This window comes from Leuciscus leuciscus (genome assembly GCF_965113295.1).
Source record: "Leuciscus leuciscus genome assembly, chromosome: 5".
Taxonomy (NCBI): domain Eukaryota; kingdom Metazoa; phylum Chordata; class Actinopteri; order Cypriniformes; family Leuciscidae; genus Leuciscus; species Leuciscus leuciscus.
Window position 1 is genome coordinate 4,015,688 of NC_138729.1, and position 19,651 is coordinate 4,035,338.

The following is a 19,651-nucleotide window of genomic DNA, read 5'->3' on the forward strand; positions in this document are numbered from 1 at the left end:
TCACAATATTTTAAATCTGTGTTGGCGCTGCCGCTGACCCAGAGAGAGTTGTCATGAAACAGCTTCAAAAAAGGTCTTTAAAACCTCATAATAGCATCATTATTTCTGTGATACAATAGTTCAAATTATCATAGAAGTACTGGGATAAAAGTTTAAAGTTCAAATATAAACACTGATGTCTACGATAGCGATCAAAATAGAGCAAATCAGCCTTTGATAGAAACTTGGCGCTTAAAATAACGCATTTATCGATTACATTATTCCGCCACTAGGTGGAGACAAGTGACTGTTAAAAAATGTATTTGTAATTGAATTATTTAATCAAGAGAATGTAGAACTGTATGATGATTCTGAAATAAAACTCAGAAAGATGTGATGAATTGAATTTCTAAATATGACTCAGTACAGTCTGTATAAGTATGATTTAACTTTTACCCATAGTCTAGTGTAAAAAAAAAGAAGAAATACATTGCAATATCGAATCGCAATATTGTAGAAACGCAATTCTTAAAAATTGCAGTACATATCGTATCCAGCCCTCGTGTGTGTGTGTGTGACTTTGAGAGAGAGAGAGAGAGAGAGAGAGAGTGTGTGTATGTGTGTGTGTGTCTGTACAAGTGTGAGCTTAAAGTCAAGTCAAGTCAAGTTTATTTGTATAGCGCTTTTCACAATACAGATTGTATCAAAGCAGCTTCACAGTATTAAATTAAAATAATGCAACAAAGTTTGTTTCAAGAGGAATTTATTGATTGATAAAATTTAATTAAATATCCCCAAAATATCCAAAATATCCCCAACTGAGCAAGCCAAAGGCAACAGTGGCAAGGAACCGAAAAACTCCATCAAGTGACCTAATGGTGTCCTAAAACTCCATCAGGTGACCTAATGGAGAAAAAAAAAACCTTGGGAGAACCCAGGCTCAGTCGGGGCCAGTTCTCCTCTGGCATTTATGAGCTAGAGGCCGGATTGTAGTTTGAACTGTAGGATTATATGAATGCCTGGCTGAAGAGATGCGACTTTAATCTAGTTTTAAACTGGGAGAGCGAGTATGAGCAACAAACAGTATCAGGAAGACTATTCCAGAGTTTTGGAGCCAAATGTGAAAATGCTCTCCCTCCTTTGGTGGTTCTGGATATCCTATGACCAAAAGCCTTGAATTTAGTGATCTTAAAGAGCGCGATGGATTATAGGGCGATAGAAGATCCGTTAAATAGACTGGAGCTAAGCCGTTTAGGGCTTTATAAGTCAGTAGCAATACCTTGTAATTAATACGGAACTTTATAGGTAACCAATGCAGTGATGATAAAATCGGTGTTATATGATCATATTTTCTTGATCTCGTAAGAACTCTAGCGGCGGCATTTTGGACTAACTGTAGCTTGTTTATTGAGGATGCAGGACAACCAGCTAATAAAGCATTACAGTAATCCAGTCTCGAGGTCATGAATGCATGAACTAACTTTTCTGCATCAGAAACTGATAGCATATTACGTAGCTTAGCAATGTTTCTAAGGTGGAAAAAGGCTGTTTTTGTAACATATGAAATATGATTTTCAAAAGACGGGTTGCAATCGAGTATAACACCCAGGTCTTTTACTGTAGAGGATAAAGTAACAGGACATCCTATGATGTTAAAGTTGTATTGTGCGAGGTTTTGTGGGCAGTTTTTTGAACCGATAAGTATTACCTCTGTCTTGTCTGGATTTAATAAAAGAAAATTACGCGTCATCCAATCTTTTATATCTTTAACACACTCTGTCAATTTGGAAAATTTAGCGTTTTCATCCGGCCGTGATGAAATATATATTTGAGTGTCATCAGCATAACAATGGAAACTAATTCCATGTTTCCTTATAATATTTCCAAGTGGCATCATATATATTGAAAATAACAGAGGGCCTAATACAGATCCCTGCGGCACTCCATAGTTTACTGGAGTTATGATCGATTTTTCTCCATTTAAATAGACAAAATGGTAGCGGTCAGATAGGTATGATTTGAACCAGCTTAATGCTTGTCCTTGAACACCAGTATAATTTTGTAGTCGATCTAAGAGTATTGTGTGATCTATAGTATCGAACGCAGCACTAAGATCAAGTAAAACTAGTATTGAGATACAGCCTTGGTCAGAAGCTAAAAGTAAATCATTTGTGATTTTAACGAGCGCAGTTTCAGTGCTATGATGCGGTCTGAATCCAGACTGAAACTTTTCATAGATATCATTTTGTTGCAAGAAAGAGCCCAGTTGAGCGGACACCACTTTTTCTAATATTTTAGACATAAATGGAAGATTTGAAATGGGTCTATAATTTTCTAGATTATTATGATCTAATTGTGGTTTCTTAATGAGAGGTTTTATAACTGCCAGTTTAAATGTTCTTGGAACATGACCTAAAGATAAAGACGAGTTAATAATATTGAGGAGAGGCTCTTCCACTACAGGTAACACTTCTTTCAGTAGTTTAGTTGGTATAGGATCTAATAAACATGTTGTTGTTTTAGACGAAGTGATACGTTTATTTAACTCTTTTTGTTCTATAGTTGTAAAGCACTGTAATTGTTCTTTCGGGGTGATAATTGAAGCTGAATTATAAGGCGCGATTGAAGATTGAACGTTTACAATTGTGGTTCTGATGCTTTCTATTTTCTCAGTGAAGAAGTTCATGAAATCATTACTACTGAACTGTAACGGGATATTTTGTTCGGGTGACGTCTGTTTATTTGTTAGTCTAGCCACGGTGTTAAATAAAAACCTTGGATTGTTTTGGTTGTTTTCTATTAGTTTGCGGAGGTGCTCAGCCCTGGCCGCTTTTAGGGCCTTTTTATAACGTGACATACTGTCTTTCCACGCGATTCTAAAGACCTCTAAATTAGTTTGTTTCCATTTACGCTCCAAAATACGGGTTTCTCTCTTTAAAACATGCGTAGTATTGTTATACCATGGTGCTTTATTTTTCTCTCTGACCTTTTTTAATTTAATAGGTGCAACCACATCCAATGTTCTAGAGAGAATGGGGCTCATAGTGCTAGTTAGTTCTTCTAGTTCATCTGTTTGTTTGGGTTCAGGCAGCAGCTGAGACAGATTAGATAAGCAATTTGAGAAATTATCTATGGTGGATGGGAGGATTGTTCTGCCTGGTTGATAACGCGACGCCGCATGACATATTACAGCAGTACGTAATATGCAAGTTACCATGTAGTGATCAGTGACTTCATCACTTTGTGGAATGATATCTATATCGGTTGGATCGGTTCCATGTGATATAATTAAATCGAGTGTATGATTAAGACGATGTGTTGGTCCGGTGACGTTTTGCTTGACCCCAAATGAATTTAATAAATCTGTAAACGCAGCTCCTAACGCATCATTTGGATTATCTACGTGTATGTTAAAATCTCCAACAATTAATGCTTTATCGACATTGACTAATAGGTCTGAGAGAAAATCTGCAAACTCTTTTAGGAAATCAGCGTAAGGCCCTGGCGGTCTATATACGGTAGCCAAGGCTAGAGATAATAGTGATGTTTTTCTAACATCTAAGAGCGTAACATTTAGTACAAGTACTTCAAATGAAATAAACTTATAACCCGTTTTCTGAGTAACATTTAGAATATCTCTATAAATGGTTGCAACACCTCCGCCACGACCAATCAGACGGGGCTCATGCTTATAACAGTATCCAGGAGGAGTAGACTCATTAATACCGAAATAATCATTTGGTTTAAGCCAGGTTTCAGTAAGGCAAAGTACATCGAAGCTATTATCTGTGACTATTTCATTTACAATAACTGCCTTAGGTGTGAGTGATCTAATGTTTAGAAGACCTAGCTTTAGAAATAGTTGTTTACTAATAGCAACATTTTCTGTTTTAATAACAATTAGATTTTTCCTAGATCCTGCATTAGATTTATTATTTGATCTCACTAAACGAGGAATAGACACGGTTTCTATGCAATGTTCTACACTAGTATTTATATCAGTTGAATTGGTGCAGCAGAGACTATGATTTGGACTTTTGGTTACTAGTCAAAGGGTATTTAACATTTTGGAGATGTTATCTGACAGAAGATCCGCTCCGAATCTGCTTGGGTGTAAGCCATCAGCACGGAAAAGCCTAGGACGCTCCCAAAACAGATTCTAATTATTTACAAAGAGCAGTTTCTGCTCATTGCACCATGACATTAACCATTCATTTAGCGCAAATAATCTGCTGAACTTTTCATGCCCTAGTCGGTACGTGGGAAGCGGTCCTGACACAATGATCGTTGTTTCAGGCGATGTGCTGCGTACCGTATCGATTAGATTCCTGAAGTCTTTCTTCAGAATCTCCGTCTGGCGCAGCCTGATGTCGTTCACTCCTGCGTGCAGGACCACAGTTCCGACGCGCTCGTCACCGTTCAGGATCTCGGGAACGCGAGCAGCGATTTCAGAAACACGAGCACCAGGAAAGGAGTGACTTTGCACCTTACTTTTACCTAACGTAGCGTGTACGTGCCGAACGATGGAATCGCCGATGATCACAGCATCGTGTTCTGTTTCGCGTAGAGGGGAGAAGCGGTTTTGTGTGGATAACTCGAAAACCGGGAGGGTCGGAGAAAGTCTTGGTCTAAACCTGACTCGCGTCTTCCGCTGCGGAACCACCCAGGCTTCGTGGTGGCGTGTTGGAGCCGGAGTGAACGAGACCATGGCTGATTTCGACCGATGCTGAGGAACGCACGGAGTAGACGCGGTCGGAGTCAGCGGGTTAGTAACGTTAAACACTGATTTGTGTGCATCGGCGCGTGATGTTTCAAGAGCCAAACACCGGTCTCTCAGCTCGGCCTGTCTCAATAAAAGGTTGTGGATCTGATTCTCAACAGCTTCCAGCTCAGACTGCAGTGTGTGCAGCTCAAATGTGTCCTCACCTGCACCAAACGGTAGACTACTTACATCTGATATATTCGCCATTTTAACAGATGGACAGTGAGTTAGCAACGAAGCTACCAGTGATGCTATCAATATTAATACTAATTTATATTATAAGTTTGTTTGTAAGTGAGTGTGGAGAAGACGCGTTCAGCCGTGATCCACGGACGTAACCTTTAAGAGTATGCAGCGTTGGATCACTAATAGGCTTGAGACGCGTCTGCTCAACAGTCCGCGTTGTAACAATGAGGTTTGAGCAGTAGTGCTTCTCAGTGAGGAAAAGTAGAAAATGTTTGTTGTAAGCGAGTTTAAAGAGAAAAATCAAGAATTATAAATCAAATCGATAGAGCTCCAAAAACAACAACGCATTCAGACGCAACGCATGATAATAACAGGACAAGACATTACTCACCGTGTTTGTTGAGTGTTTCTTACTCACCTGAGCTTTTATGAACTCAAAGGCGCGAGCGAAAATAAATAAATAAAAATAGCTGAGCGCACGGGTGGCGCGTTAACAGGCTAGCGAATTACTAGCGTGTTGTGCTAGTAGTAACGGAAGCTAGCGATGTTGGGTAAGCTGTATTTAGTAGTAGTATAAACAACTAGAAATTGTAGTAAATGATGGTTCAAAACAAGGAAATACGAGGCTAAGACGGAGCTTACAGCACCGAAGCAAACACACTCACAGCAGGTTAAAGTATTTGTAAAAATTTTAAGGAACTCTTAATATTAATGTAATTAATGTCCAATAAAGGCTGTATTAAAGCACTTAATGACATTTTCTGATTCTCCGTGACCTAATCTGGAGTGAGAACTATTTATGGTTAATACATTGTTAACAAAGCATTATCTAACTCTTAACATAAGAGCTAATTAAACAATAATACTTGGTTAATTACAGTGACAGTGAACCAAGAATTTGCTATTTGTATATAGTCTCTTAATATATTAACTACAGCTTATACTATTATATACTATTCATTAACTATAAACTAATAGTTTGAAAATGATTTATAAGCGCTGTGTTACTGTATACTTGTGATAAAGGGTTGCCATTATTTCAAACCGGTCGCATTGAGTGTAATTGTTCCTTTTGTATGTGATGGAGTGATTCTTCTTTTTCAAAAATAACACAAAATAAACAAAGTAAAGATGAATTTGACTGATAGCATTATTATTATTATCAAGATTCCCATAGATATTGTGATATATTGTTATTGTGTGTTATTTTGGCCATGATAATCATGTAGTGATAAATCTGATATGATGACAGCCCTGGTTCAGGTGAAACACACACCACTTCCCTCTTTTCAGCTGCACACACACATTTTGAGGCAATGCTCAAGCTTTTACAAGGGTCTGTTTGCACAAGCATTACAAGGCAAGTTGATTTACAGCAAACATTTGTAATTTACAAAAACCTCTTCACTGTCTCCTGCATCTGTTGTCTGGTTTGTAGTTCGTCCGGTTTATTTAACTGTTAGTTTTAATAATATATGAAGATGTAAATGTTCCTCTTCAGGGAGACTCCTCACCGCTGCCTTCTACCGCCGGCAGGATCTGACGGCTCAAGCTGGATTCTGTCGCTGAACCACCGGATGGGGCTTACACCAAAGATATATTGTATACACTATCTACTGTACAAATTAATCCTTATTCACTCCGAGTCTTTATGGTAGAGATGATCTTACCACAGTTCCTCCAGTTTACAGTGAGGATTCTCCAGCACAGCAGAGAACAGCTTCACTCCTGCGTCTCCTAGTTTATTCTCAGACAGATCCAGTGTTCTCAGGTGTGAGGGGTTTGATGTCAGAGCTGAAGCCAGAGCAGCACAACCTTCATCTGTGACACCACAATCCTCCAACCTGTAGAGAACAATGACACACATTAAGCCTATATCCAGAGATAAACATGACACTTAAATATAGATAACATAATGCTGTCAATATAAATATATACAAATATTCATTAGAAACAAGTTGTTAAACACATCAGTTAGGATTAGGGGATTCAATATACAGTTTGTACAGTATAAAAATTGTGTGTGTGTGTGTGTGTGTGTGTGTGTGTGTGTGTGTGTGTGTGTGTGTGTGTAATTAATGTATTTGTAAACAATTTAAGGTTAGGACTGGGAGGAAAATATTGACTCACCAAACTATCGCAATTTTTTGGTTCACAATTTATTATTCCAGAATCAATATTGATTCAAATTAAATTGCTTTAGTTTTGTCCTTGCTTATAGACGAGGTTGACAGAAGTTAGACACTTTTGTTCCAACAGAGGATTTGTTTCCACCATTTCAAGTCACGCAGAACAGCTTATTCTCCGGTGACAAGGTTTTTTCTATGAGCACGGTGATAAGGCCGGTCGACTTTTAGCCCATCAACTTAAATCTAGGTCATCAGCACAACATATTTCTCAAATTACAGATGATGCTGGGGATTTAACTATAGATCCCCTTACAATTAATAACATTTTTATGAACTTTTACTCTAACCTTTATAAATCAGAAACCCCTAAGGATCAGTCTAAATTGGCAGGGTTTTTTGACAACATAAATGTCCCCACGATTTCATTGGAACATAAATAAGACTTAGATCATCCTCTTCAGCTACAAGAAATATGTGTGGCCATATCAGCGTTGCAAAGCAGCAAGGCCCCGGGGCCCGATGGCTTTCCGATCGGATAGGTTCGGATTCGGCCCCAGATTTATAGAGTGGACCCGTCTTCTGTATACGTCCCCAGTTGCTTCAGTGGTTACTAATAAATGGCGATCCAAAAAAATGTCCCTTTCAAGGGGCACGCGGCATGGGTGCCCATTAAGCCCCCTTTTGTTTACAATTGCAATTGAACCACTTTCTCTAGTATTAAATCCACACCTTCTTTTCATGGCATAAACAGGTGGGGTGTTGAACATAAGCTCTCATTATACGCTGATGACTTGCTTCTTTACATTTCAGATCCTTTATCATGTATCAATGATATTATCAAAATCCTGCACAATTTTGGGACTTTCTCAGGCTATAAATTGAATATTTCTAAAAGTGAATGTATGCCTGTTAACACACTTGCCAAGGCATATGCCTGACTCTGCGTTCCCCTTTCGCTTGGCAAGATCTAGGTTTAAATATCTGGGTATCAATATTGCACATAACTTTAAAGGACTATACGAAAATAATTTTACTCCTCTTTTAATTAAACTCAAATCTGATCTTCAAAAATGGAGGATTCTTCATCTAACCCTGGCTGGTAGGGTGAACTGTGTTAAAATGACAGTTCTTCCAAGATTCTTATATTTATTTCAATGCCTTCCCATCTTCTTATCCAAAGCTTTTTTCAACAGAATAGACAAACTTATATCCAGTTTTATAAGGGATGGGAAAACCCCTAGGATTCGGAAAGAGTTTCTCCAGAAAAATAGGAGTGATGGAGGTTTAGCTCTCTATATTATTATTGGGCAGCTCAAGTTCAAAAGATAGTCTACTGGATGCACTCATCAGGTACCACTGATTGGTGTGAAACGGAATCTAAATCCTGCACAGAAACCTCTTTACAAGCCCTGGTAACATCTAGCCTACCTATTAAAATAGCACAATATACTTCAAATCCGGTTGTCTACTCTTAAAATATGGACTCAGCTACGCCAGCATTTGCAGTCAAGACAAGCACTTCTGCTTCAGAGCCCAATATGTACTAATCATGCATTCCTCCCTGCCAAACTAGACTCTGCATTTAAACAATGGCAAGATAAGGGCATTGCTCAATTTGGTGATCTTTATATTGATGGTCTCTTTGCTAGTTTTAATGATCTGCGTTCCAAATTCAATCTTAGTCAAGCTGACCTTTTTCGTTATTTTCAGATACGACATTTTGTGAATGCCCAAAGCCCATCATTTCCACATATCCCATCTAAGTCTCCTGCAGACTCTCTGTTGGAAGCTCCTCTCCATCTACAAGGTTTTATTTCAAGAATATATACAATTTTCATGTCCTTAAAAAGTGCAGGAACAGACAAAGTTAAAAGTGGATGGGAGGAAGAGCTTGGAACAGTATTTTCAGAGGAGTTCTGGAGCAATGGCCTCCATAGAGTGAATGGTAGTACCTCTTGTGCCCGATTGAGTCTTATACAGTTTAGGGTTTTGCACCGTGTGCACCTAAGCAGAACAAGGATTGCCTCTTTTAATCCTACCTATGATAAGACCTGTATAAGATGTCACACTGGAGAAGCGGATCTGACTCATATGTTTTGGACGTGCCCCACACTTACTGTTTATTGGTCAACCATATTTGATACACTCTCTAAAGTATGTAAAGTACAACTGAAGCCATGTGCTGAATTTGCTATATTTGGTGCTCCAGGTGATGAATCCAATCTGACTCAAAGACAACTAAACATTATTGCTTTTGCATCCTTATTGGCTCGCAGACGGGTGTTATTACATTGGAAATCTGCAATCCCACCTAAAGCATCGCATTGGCTTCAGGACTTGATGTTATACCTACACTTGGAAAAGATTAAATATTCAATTAGAGGTTCCCATAAATTCTCTTTTGTCTGGCAACCCTTATTATCCTATTTCTCTGCCATAAATGTACTTCCTGGGGAGTAGTGGGATTTACATTGGTATTGTAACTTTTTCTTCTACACACAACTCTCTATATGACCATCTCGTGGTATTTGATGCTCAGATACATGTGCTCCAGGTGTTTTTACAGGTATTTACATGTGTAAATATGTAGGGCTTGTGTTTATTGTTGTATCATTGTTACATCTTTGACTGTGGTGTCCAGCTGTTACTCTTCCCCTCCCTTTTTTTTATTTTTTATTATTTAATTTTTGTTCATATAAATATTACCATTGTTTAACTGTTGCATATTTTTATATCTTTGTTATTTTATTTTAATATTTTATCTATTATTATTATTACCTATTATTATCATCTTTTGTACTATTATTGTTTAATTAACATCATCTAAGGCAGGTTGTTCTGGGTTGGGTGGGGAGGGATTGAAAATGTAAAAAATAAAAATAAAAATCTCTGTACAAACAAAAGCATTTATAGTTGAAATAAATAAACGTAAAAAAAAAATACAAAAAAAAATACTGTGATCTCCATTCAAAAACATTTTCTGATTCTCCGTGACCTAATCTAGAGTGAGAACTATTTATGGTTAATACGTTGTTAACAAAGCATTATCTAACTCTTTATATAAGAGCTAATTAAACAATAATACTTGGTTAATTACAGTGACAGTGAACCAAGAAATTGCTATTTGTATATAGTCTCTTAATATATTAACTACAGCTTATACTATTATATACTATTCATTAACTATAAACTAATAGTTTGAAAATGATTTATAAGCGCTGTGTTACTGTATACTTGTGATAAAGTGTTGCCATTATTTCAAACCGGTCGCATTAAGTGTAATTGTTCCTTTTGTATGTGATGGAGTGATTCTTCTTTTTCAAAAATAACACAAAATATTATTTTTTACCAAGATTTCCATAGATATGGTGATATATTGTTATTGTGTGTTATTTTGGCCATGATAATCATGTAGTGATAAATCTGATATGGTGACAGTCCTGGTTCAGGTGAAACACACCATTTGTAATTTACAAAAACCTCTTCACTGTATCCTGCATCTGTTGTCTGGTTTGTAGTTCGTCCGGTTTATTTAACTGTTAGTTTTAACTGTTAGTTTTAATAATATAGTAAGATGTAAATGTTCCTCTTCAGGGAGACTCCTCACCGCTGCCTTCTACCGCCGGCAGAATCTGACGGCTCAAGCTGGAATCTGTCGCTGAACCACCGGATGGGGCTTACACCAAAGATATATTGTATACACTATCTACTGTACATATTAATCCTTATTCACTCCGAGTCTTTATGGTAGAGATGATCTTACCTCAGTGTCTCCAGTTTACAGTGAGGATTCTCCAGTCCAGCAGAGAACAGCTTCACTCCTGCGTCTCCTAGTTTATTCCCAGACAGATCCAGATATCTCAGGTGTGAGGGGTTTGATCTCAGAGCTGAAGCCAGAGCAGCACAACCTTCATCTGTGACACCACAATCCCTCAACCTGTAGAGAACAATGACACACATTAAGCCTATATCCAGAGATAAACATGACACTTAAAAAATAAATAACATAATGCTGTCATTATGAAATATATACAAATATTCATTAGAAACAAGTTATTAAACATCAGTTATGATTAGAGGATTCAATATACAGTTTGTACAGTATAAAAATCATTATTTCTATGGAAAATCCCCATAAAACATGGAAAATCAACGTGAGTGTGTGTGTGTGTGAGATTGAGTGTGTGTGTAATTAATGTATTTGTAAACATTAAAGAACTTGTGTGTGTTAGGACTTGGATAAAAAAATCGACTCACCAAACTATCGCAATTTTTTGGTTCACGATTTTAAAATAGTTTCTATTTTAGTTTAAATTGCTTTAGTTTTGTCCTTGCTTATAGACGAGGTTGACAGAAGTTAGACACTTTTGTTCCAACAGAGGATTTGTTTCCACCATTTCAAGTGGACGCGTGGAAGAGACGTGAGACTGAAAGCACTGAAAGCCCTCGCGCTACTCATATGCTGAGAGAGAGATAAGACAGTAGAGCTGCACGATTCATCTTTAAAATACTGTGATCTCCATTCAAACACTCACACAATCTTCTTCCATTTCGTCTGTCTATTAAACCGTTGACAAAATCATAACGCAACATTTTAAATCTGTGTTGCCGCTGCCGCTGACCCAGAGAGAGTTGTCATGAAACAGCTTAAATAGAAATACTGGGATAAAAGTAGGGTTGGGAACCGTAAGAAATTTTCCGGTTCCGGTTCCGATTCATATAAAACATAATAAATAATAAAAATAATTATAATAATTATTTATAATTCATAATAAAACATAGAAGTAAGGGGAAAATGCACAATCTTTTGTGTATTTATTTCTTATACTTGTGAAATGAGTTTAACAGACTGGTAATGTCAACAAATTCAACATTTAGCAATTTTTGCTAAAATATTTTTTTCTGAAGGAAAATGAACATTTCTGCGTTCTCTAGGAGAATTTGGGACCTCTCCTATAGCTTATAGTATCTCCAGCAGTGGAGAATACCCTCTCAGAAAGGGTAGAATATGCTTGAACTAGGGCTGCACGATAATGGTTAAACTGATAATCACGATTATTTTGCTCAAAATTATAATCACGATAATTAATCACGATTATTCTCATTTGAGAAACTACAGAGAAAGAGAAGAGACAGTTAACGCTTTATATATATATATAAAACAGGGTTTGAAATGAACTTTCACCCACCGGCCATTTTGGTTACAAAATTTAAGTTGCCGGCCATTCAGAACTTCTACTTGAGGAGATTCCCCCCTTTCATGTAAAGCGCTTTGAGTGCCGAGAAAAGCGCTTTATAAATGTAATGAATTATTTGTATTATTATTCTAGCCAAAAAAAGAAATTTCACAGCTTATTTATATAAGGCTATATTCAAATTTGGATTTCATACATTCATTTAGGGGTGGGCGGTATGACCAAAATTCTGTTTCACGGTATGACTAATTTTATTTCACGATATAGTTATTTATATCTGTAGTTATTCTCGAAAAATCAACAAAAAGGGCTTTGTATAATAAATAAACCCAAATACTTTAAGAAATGAAAAGTACTTCACTTTGTTTGAATTTTCTTTTTCTTTTATTTGGTAAATTATTTCTTTGGTAAACTATTTTTAATAGCTAAATATAGTAAACAAAACACTCTCATCAACTTTTAGATGAACTGCCCCCAACTGATTGATATTAAATACAACTCATAGGTGCAATTCAACTTTAAATAAAGTTATGTTTAACCCTCTGGAGTCTGAGCGTTTTTTTGGGCCCTGGGGGTGTTCTGACATGCCCTGACATTTGTGCTTTTTTCAGTTGCTTATAAACATATTAATGGCAAAGGTGTAAATTCACTCTATATAGCACAAACAGGACTACAATAATATGTGAGCCACATGTATGTACATGTTTTCATTTTTGAGAGAATAATGTTTATGCGTGGTTATCGAAAAAACTAAAAATTAAAGTTTTTGAAATAAGGCCACAAAACACATACTAAATATGTGGCAATAAGACTTTTGACTAATGGATGTCGTCGCCTATAGTTTTTTCTTCAAAATTATGTGAAAATAGTCTTGCTTTATCGTTCACATAAAACCATACATTGATTTAAATTGATGTAAAACAGGTTTTGCTTGGAAAGCCAATATGCGAGGGGGCGTGAACGAGGAGTGGTTTACACCTTAGAATACACCCACTCTGCATAATTAGCCATTAATTCAGGTGTGACACTGACTGAGCCACAATGCAAGGACAAAAGATATATTTAGAAGAAGACTTATATTGACCATTTAAGATTTTGCTTACATCTATCTTGTAAATATGTTTTGCTATTTTATTAAAACGGTTACAATTACAACAATAATTACAATTTCAACAATATTTCAAGTGTACTCTTTCTTTGTAAAAAAAATGATTATAGGCCTACATTTTAGCTATGTATTCATTAGTTTGAATATAACCAACATTGGAACAGCTAACATCTTAGTTGATGACTTTATTTTTGACAAAAATAGTATTTTATATATAGAAATTGCTAAACAAAAGCTTATTTGATGTGGCAGTATATTCTACAGTAAAAACTGTACCCAAATCTAGTCAACAAAATGTTGTCTTTCATATTTCGTCTGACTGTAACGTTGTTTTCATGAAATATTAGGGCATATTGTTAATTTGCAGTTTAATACGTTGCTTATACAAATAGCCTACATTTTTTTTCAACATTCAGTCGATGTTTACTTATCTCAGTATAGCAATGCAGTTTGCTAAAACATCATCATTCATTCACACACGCGATTTAAATTTAAACTGTCTTTGCCAGCTGTGGTAAACAGCGCGCATTCATGCCGTTTATTCATTCATAAACAGAAACCCACGTGAAGAAATTCACGTGAGAAGGAAAAAACTTACTAGTATTCCTCAGCTCGCTCCTCGATATACCCGCACTTCTGAGGGACATTTTCCATTAGTATTATTCCTCACAGCGCTGCAAGACGGTGTAAACAAGTAATGATCTAAATAAACTTGTGTGTTTTCTCGAGCTGATGTGGGCGTTCACAGGATTGCCTCAGCCATTTGCGTTTGAATAGCGCGCGCTCTCCGTGGGCGGGGCCGATTATAACGTAATGAGCTGAGATAAGCTCGACTGGAATCGCTCTCTTTTAATACAGATTTCACAAGATGAGAATATTTGTTTTTTATATAAATTACTTCATTTAAAAGAAGAGAATTCAAGCTTCATGCCTGTGTGTCTGTATGTCTGTTTGACTGAGTATTCGCTGAGTTATTGTTAATTTTCGGACGCGTTTCAGAATGGACTACACTGGCAGAGAGAAGGCAGAACTCGCTTCGTGTTTATTTTTCTTTATTTGGCAAAAAGCACAACACTTTGTTTTTATTGTGAGTATACACAAAAATAATACACATTTAACAGAATCGATTGATGTATGAAACTCCTATGGAAAATCAAAGTCAACAGAGTATTTATGAGTTTCTTTTACACTAATAAAAAAAAAGCGAGCTGGTATCGCCGGCGATACCGTAGACTTCAGGGGGTAAACTTTAAGTATATATGTTATTGCTTTACTTCATCAATCAGTTTATAATATCTGAATATTTTATATTTAACTAATCTATTCATAATAAATTAGTTACTTCCTTTTAATTTGGTAGGATATTAGTAGATACTAGTTATGTTTAATTGCTTTCCCGGTACATTTTTGCCAAGTCTTCTTTTAAAGGGTTTGTTTTGCTATTTTTGTGATATCTGGCAACCCGTCACCTAAAGCTTTAATCAAGAGGGGTTCAGAAGTGTCAAGTTCATCAAGTTCATAAGTGACTAGGAGAACAGCAGTATGAAAACCGAACAGCGGCTACTGTTAGTGTTGACTAAGTAGTGTAAATTATACACACATTGTAACTGCGCCATTATTTTACATAGCTCGGTGAACACCGACACACCGCGCTCCCTCTCAGTGCGTGTGCACGCCCGCGTCTTTTGCATCAGTAGCCTAAAATGCTATCGGTTAATTTGAGTGACAAGTTGTAATCACGCATTGAATCAAAGCAAGATTTTATCAGCTGTTTCAGTGGCCAATTGTTTGGAGTTAGAAATATATAATATATATTTAGTCATTTTGCCTCAGATACAGGATTATACATTTGCTTTAAAGCCTGTTTTATGCTTCTGCGTCGAATCGACGGCGTACCCCCGCAGACCCCTCTGCGTCGCCGCGAACCCCTCTCCGACCCCTCCGCCGTAGCTCGACGTGCACCTCCAAAAAATTTGGACTACGCGTCGAGGCGACGCAGACCACAAGGGTTGTGATTGGTCAGATTATACATCATTTCCGGAGTGTAGCTTTTCCGGTTTCCCCCTCCCGCTATACCGCCATTTTTAAAGTGACCACTGCACTGTTTGTTTCAACAATGGATCAAGTTTCGTCTTCTTTTTCTTCTGCGATTAAATATTTGCAATAAAATCATTTGTTGTTCAACGTTGATTAGCTCCAGCTGCAACAACACTCTCTCTGTTTCGCTCGCCATTGTCGGAAATGAAAAAGCGGAACCGGCGCACGGAACCAAAACAAACTAGCAAAGAGATTCGCGAACCACACACCCCCCTAGCGTTCTGGCGGTGAAATGCACCGCGATGCAACGCAACCCGACGCAGAACCATAAAACGGCCACGACGCCGTAGGAGTGATGGCGTAGCTACGCCGTGGAGTTGACGCAGAAGCATAATGAGGCCTTAACAAGCAGGTTGTTCATTACCACGGCAACCACTCGCGTGTCATGCTGAATGCGAGTTTTGTGTTTAAAAAGTAACTATACATAAGAGACAGAAAGATGCAGATAACTATACATTATTTAAGGTTATTTCTATTCGTTACGATATTGATATATGAACTGTTGTTGTCAAGTAAGCTTCATGCTTTCCCCATTGCGATCGTGCACTCCTCTAAACTGTAGCCTACGGGTGCTCTAGACTGCTGTGCCTTTTCCCCCGAAAATATCATGTTAACAACAACCCTTTAGAAAATGTAATTCCTTTGTGGATCCTCAAAAAGAATATTTGAGAAAAAAAGTTTTCATACCAATAGCAAAAAATTATAATATTTGAGACTAAAAAAAGTTTTGAGAGAAAGTATTTTCTCATAGAACATAAAAAAATATAAATTAGAAATTTGTAAAATTATTTCTGAGAAAAAAACTCTCTCTCAAAACACTTTTAAGAGATGAACTTACCACAGTTTCTCCAGTTTACAGTGAGGATTCGCCAGTCCAGCAGAGAACAGCTTCACTCCTGCGTCTCCTAGTTTATTCCTAGACAGAATCAGTTCTCTCAGGTGTGAGGGGTTTGATCTCAGAGCTGAAGCCAGAGCAGCACAACCTTCATCTGTGACACCACAATCCCTCAACCTGTAGAGAACAATGACACACTCTTCATTCTCAGATCAAAACAAAAATCTTTGTTTTTCTTAATTGTATTTATAATTTGTGCAATATCTCTTTTTTTAAACAATGAATTCAATATATCAGTAAGTTTAACTGTTATTCTAAGAGATTATGTCTCTATGTGAGGGAGAAAGATTATATAAAACTGGTCAAATGAAATACATTGAAAACATCTGTTTTTTCACTAAATATAAATGTATAAACATTTAAATTTAATTTAAATTAATATAAAAAAGTCTACATATAAATGTTTATATACATATATTATAAATGCATATATTTTAAAATAAATTTCTCACACATATATCACAAAAAACGGTTAAGTGGATTACAAATCAGGTCAGATAGGTGGAGGGTTTAAAAGCTGAAGGGTGACTCATATTTTTTTGTTAAACCATTAATTTATAATGTTTAAGTAAGAACTGTTATGTTTTAACAGTGATGCTTGTTCTCAGTGTCACTTACAGAGCTGATCTAGTTGCTGTAACCACAGGCATCAGCTTCTGAAGAACTTCATCTCCAGTGTTCTGTGTGACACTAATTGAAAATAAAAAATAAATAAGTTAATTATTCATACTAACAATAATAATAATAATATTAATAATTCATATCATAAGTAAATATGGGGGCAAGAAAAAAAGTATTTTTGTACCTGCATCAGCAAATTATTCGTAGAAATTAAGCACACAAGTTTGTTTGCTTGTTACTTGTTTATTTACCTACTTGTTTATTTAATAATTTACCTAGTTTTATTGTCACAGGAAATGATGCGCACAAAATGTGAATCATTGTCCATCATTTTGCAAGCAACTGGTGATAAAAGAAAAATGATGATGAGACATTAATCTAATTTATTTTCTTGACACTTGAATCCCCTTGAACTTGTGGCCCCTAGTGAAAAAATTCATATATTCATGAATCAAGAAGTGTTTTGTGTTCAACAAGTTGTCTTTGAAATGAGAAGTCAGCTAATCTAATCTTTTATCCTCACAGCGCGTCAGTTATGCAGTGATGCGCTATAAAATTATTGCGGGGCAAATGAACTGTAATATTAATGATAAAAGTAGCCTAATGATAATAACAACAATAATGTAATATGCCCTGCGCCCGTCCGCTACGCCACTGTGAAGAGCTAAACGCCACCAGGAACGGCATCAAGGCCATTAACTCTTTTATCAAGTTTACTTTGGCCGTCCACGTGACGTAATGTTCATCATCAGGAGGATCCCAATTTTTGTGATCATGCAGACGGTGTGCACAAAGCTCAAATGAGTTTACTTTGAAAGGCTTGTGCACTCAACTGGAAAATAGAGTTACACGGGTCCTTCTGAGGCTTGTAGACTCGAGTCCTCAGCATTAAACACTAGAATGAGACGCTCTAGTAAGTGTGCATGGCTACGTCACACATGTTCCCGCCCCACGGTCACAGCACAAAAATACTATTAAAACTTAATTTAGGAAAAATACTTCCTATTAAATATCTTTATATTAACTGGCTTTTTTATTAATGCAATACAGTGAATGACAGCCGTCTGTGTCTCCCAGTGTCTTACATTATTGTCAGTTTAGTGTTCAGTGATTCATTTACACAGAAACAAAAGATAACATGTATGCCTTCATCTCCGAATACATTATCTGTGTCTTACATTTCATAATAAACGCAGATAAACTCAGTGCCAACTCGTTTTCCATCAGTTCTTTTACATGAATTAGAATGTGTGCAAAGGATTGTGGGAGATTGAAGAACACGAAGGATATACTTGATGCATCCTTCAAAATGAGCTGAATTAAAGACACAAAATGTCTGACTTCAAAACATCCTTCAAACTGAGACGGCCTTCAGTGGCGCTTGATGACGTGGCATTCGAGATATGCAGACTTATGCTGGGTACACACCAAAATATAATCGGGCTGATTTTGGGCCGATTTCCCCCCTTCCGACAATCCTAGCTATGTCCCGATATATCTTGATGGTTCAACAGATTATCTTATCAGATTTTCCCTTGGTGTGAGGTGTGTTAAGAGTGACCGAACCTGATCGGAAGAACGTCGGAGCCGCCCCGATCGCGAATCGTAAATATTCAACATGTTTAATATTTACGATCAGAAATCCTGATGTGTGGGGGGGAACCCTGAGGACAAACGCGCACACGCTCAGGAGATTATCACGTGAAACGAAACAATATCCAATCAGAAAGCGAGATGATGGAAGACAGAAGCATAACAAACGCAGTCATGGCGCAGCACAAAGTGAAATTGATGTGGGCAGCAGAGATGGAGGATCAGCTTGTTGATTTGTGGCAACAGCACAAATGTTTATACAACGTGTCGTGTAAAACCTTTCCAAACACTATCATCGCAATTTCTTCCTGCATATCGTCCGCCATGCTTATTCTGAGGTCTCGCGAGATTTTGCGAGATTTCCTGTGTTCACAGTCGAGACTCGGGTTGAAAATCTGTTTGTGTGTGGTGTGCTGTCTTTGTCACATCATGGCACACCACACACTATAGGAGCAAAACGGTTAAATCTAGGATTTTTTGTCCTCGTGTTTGTGGTCTATCACATTTAGAAAATTTTATAAGATGTAAAAAATCTTTTGGTGTGTACCCAGCATTACTAGGACACAGCCATGGTTTGAGAAACACCTGCAAATTATGTACAATATTCCAGAAATCAATCTGTGTCCCATGATTTAAACACCTCTGATCTCTTAGTTTCTCTTTGTTCATAATGTTTTAGACTGTAATGATTGTACTCAGTGTTACTTACTGATCATTTCTGCCTCCAATTAAGTCCCCCAGGTCAAACCTCTGCAGTGTTTTCTCTGAGGACAACAACACAAACACTAAAGCTGACCACTGAGACGAGGAGAGTTTCACATCACGTAATCCTCCACGGCTCATATGAGGTTCAGCGTCGTTCACTAGAGAAAGATCACCCAGTTCATTCAGACAGTGAAACAGATTGATGTATTTATCTGGAGAGGGATTCTTACTGATATTTTCTTTAATATAGTTAACTGTTCTCTGATTGTTGTGAGAGCTGTTTGCTGTCTGTGTCTTTAGTCCTTGTAAGAGACTCTGATTAGACTTCACTGACAGACCCAGAAGGAAACGAAGGAAAAGGTCCAGATGGCCATTTTTACT

The 19,651-nt window shown here is 37.1% G+C and overlaps 1 protein-coding gene and 2 long non-coding RNA genes across 52 annotated transcripts in view; 1 reads left to right on the forward strand and 2 right to left on the reverse strand.

Annotated features, from left to right (window-relative positions):
- LOC309499352 overlaps positions 1-6,063 on the reverse strand; it is a 52,560-nt gene extending 46,497 nt beyond the window's left edge. The window contains exon 1 of the long non-coding RNA XR_014206223.1: positions 4,761-6,063. This is a non-coding gene — a long non-coding RNA (uncharacterized lncRNA). The remainder of the gene's footprint in view (positions 1-4,760) is intronic.
- Positions 1-19,651, reverse strand: part of LOC309499292 (uncharacterized protein) — a 548,614-nt gene that overhangs the window by 246,353 nt on the left and 282,610 nt on the right. For 43 of the 50 annotated variants that reach the window (XM_082170476.1, XM_082170471.1, XM_082170463.1 and 40 more), the window contains 3 exons: positions 16,295-16,468; positions 10,820-10,993; positions 6,598-6,771 (listed from right to left, as the gene is read on the reverse strand). In XM_082170476.1, coding sequence (XP_082026602.1) covers positions 6,598-6,771; positions 10,820-10,993; positions 16,295-16,468 — 522 coding nt within the window. The remainder of the gene's footprint in view (positions 1-6,597; positions 6,772-10,819; positions 10,994-16,294; positions 16,469-19,651) is intronic. The other 7 variants (XM_082170486.1, XM_082170450.1, XM_082170470.1 and 4 more) reach the window with 4 other exon arrangements.
- LOC309499351 overlaps positions 1-19,651 on the forward strand; it is a 169,434-nt gene that overhangs the window by 6,962 nt on the left and 142,821 nt on the right. The window lies entirely within an intron of this gene.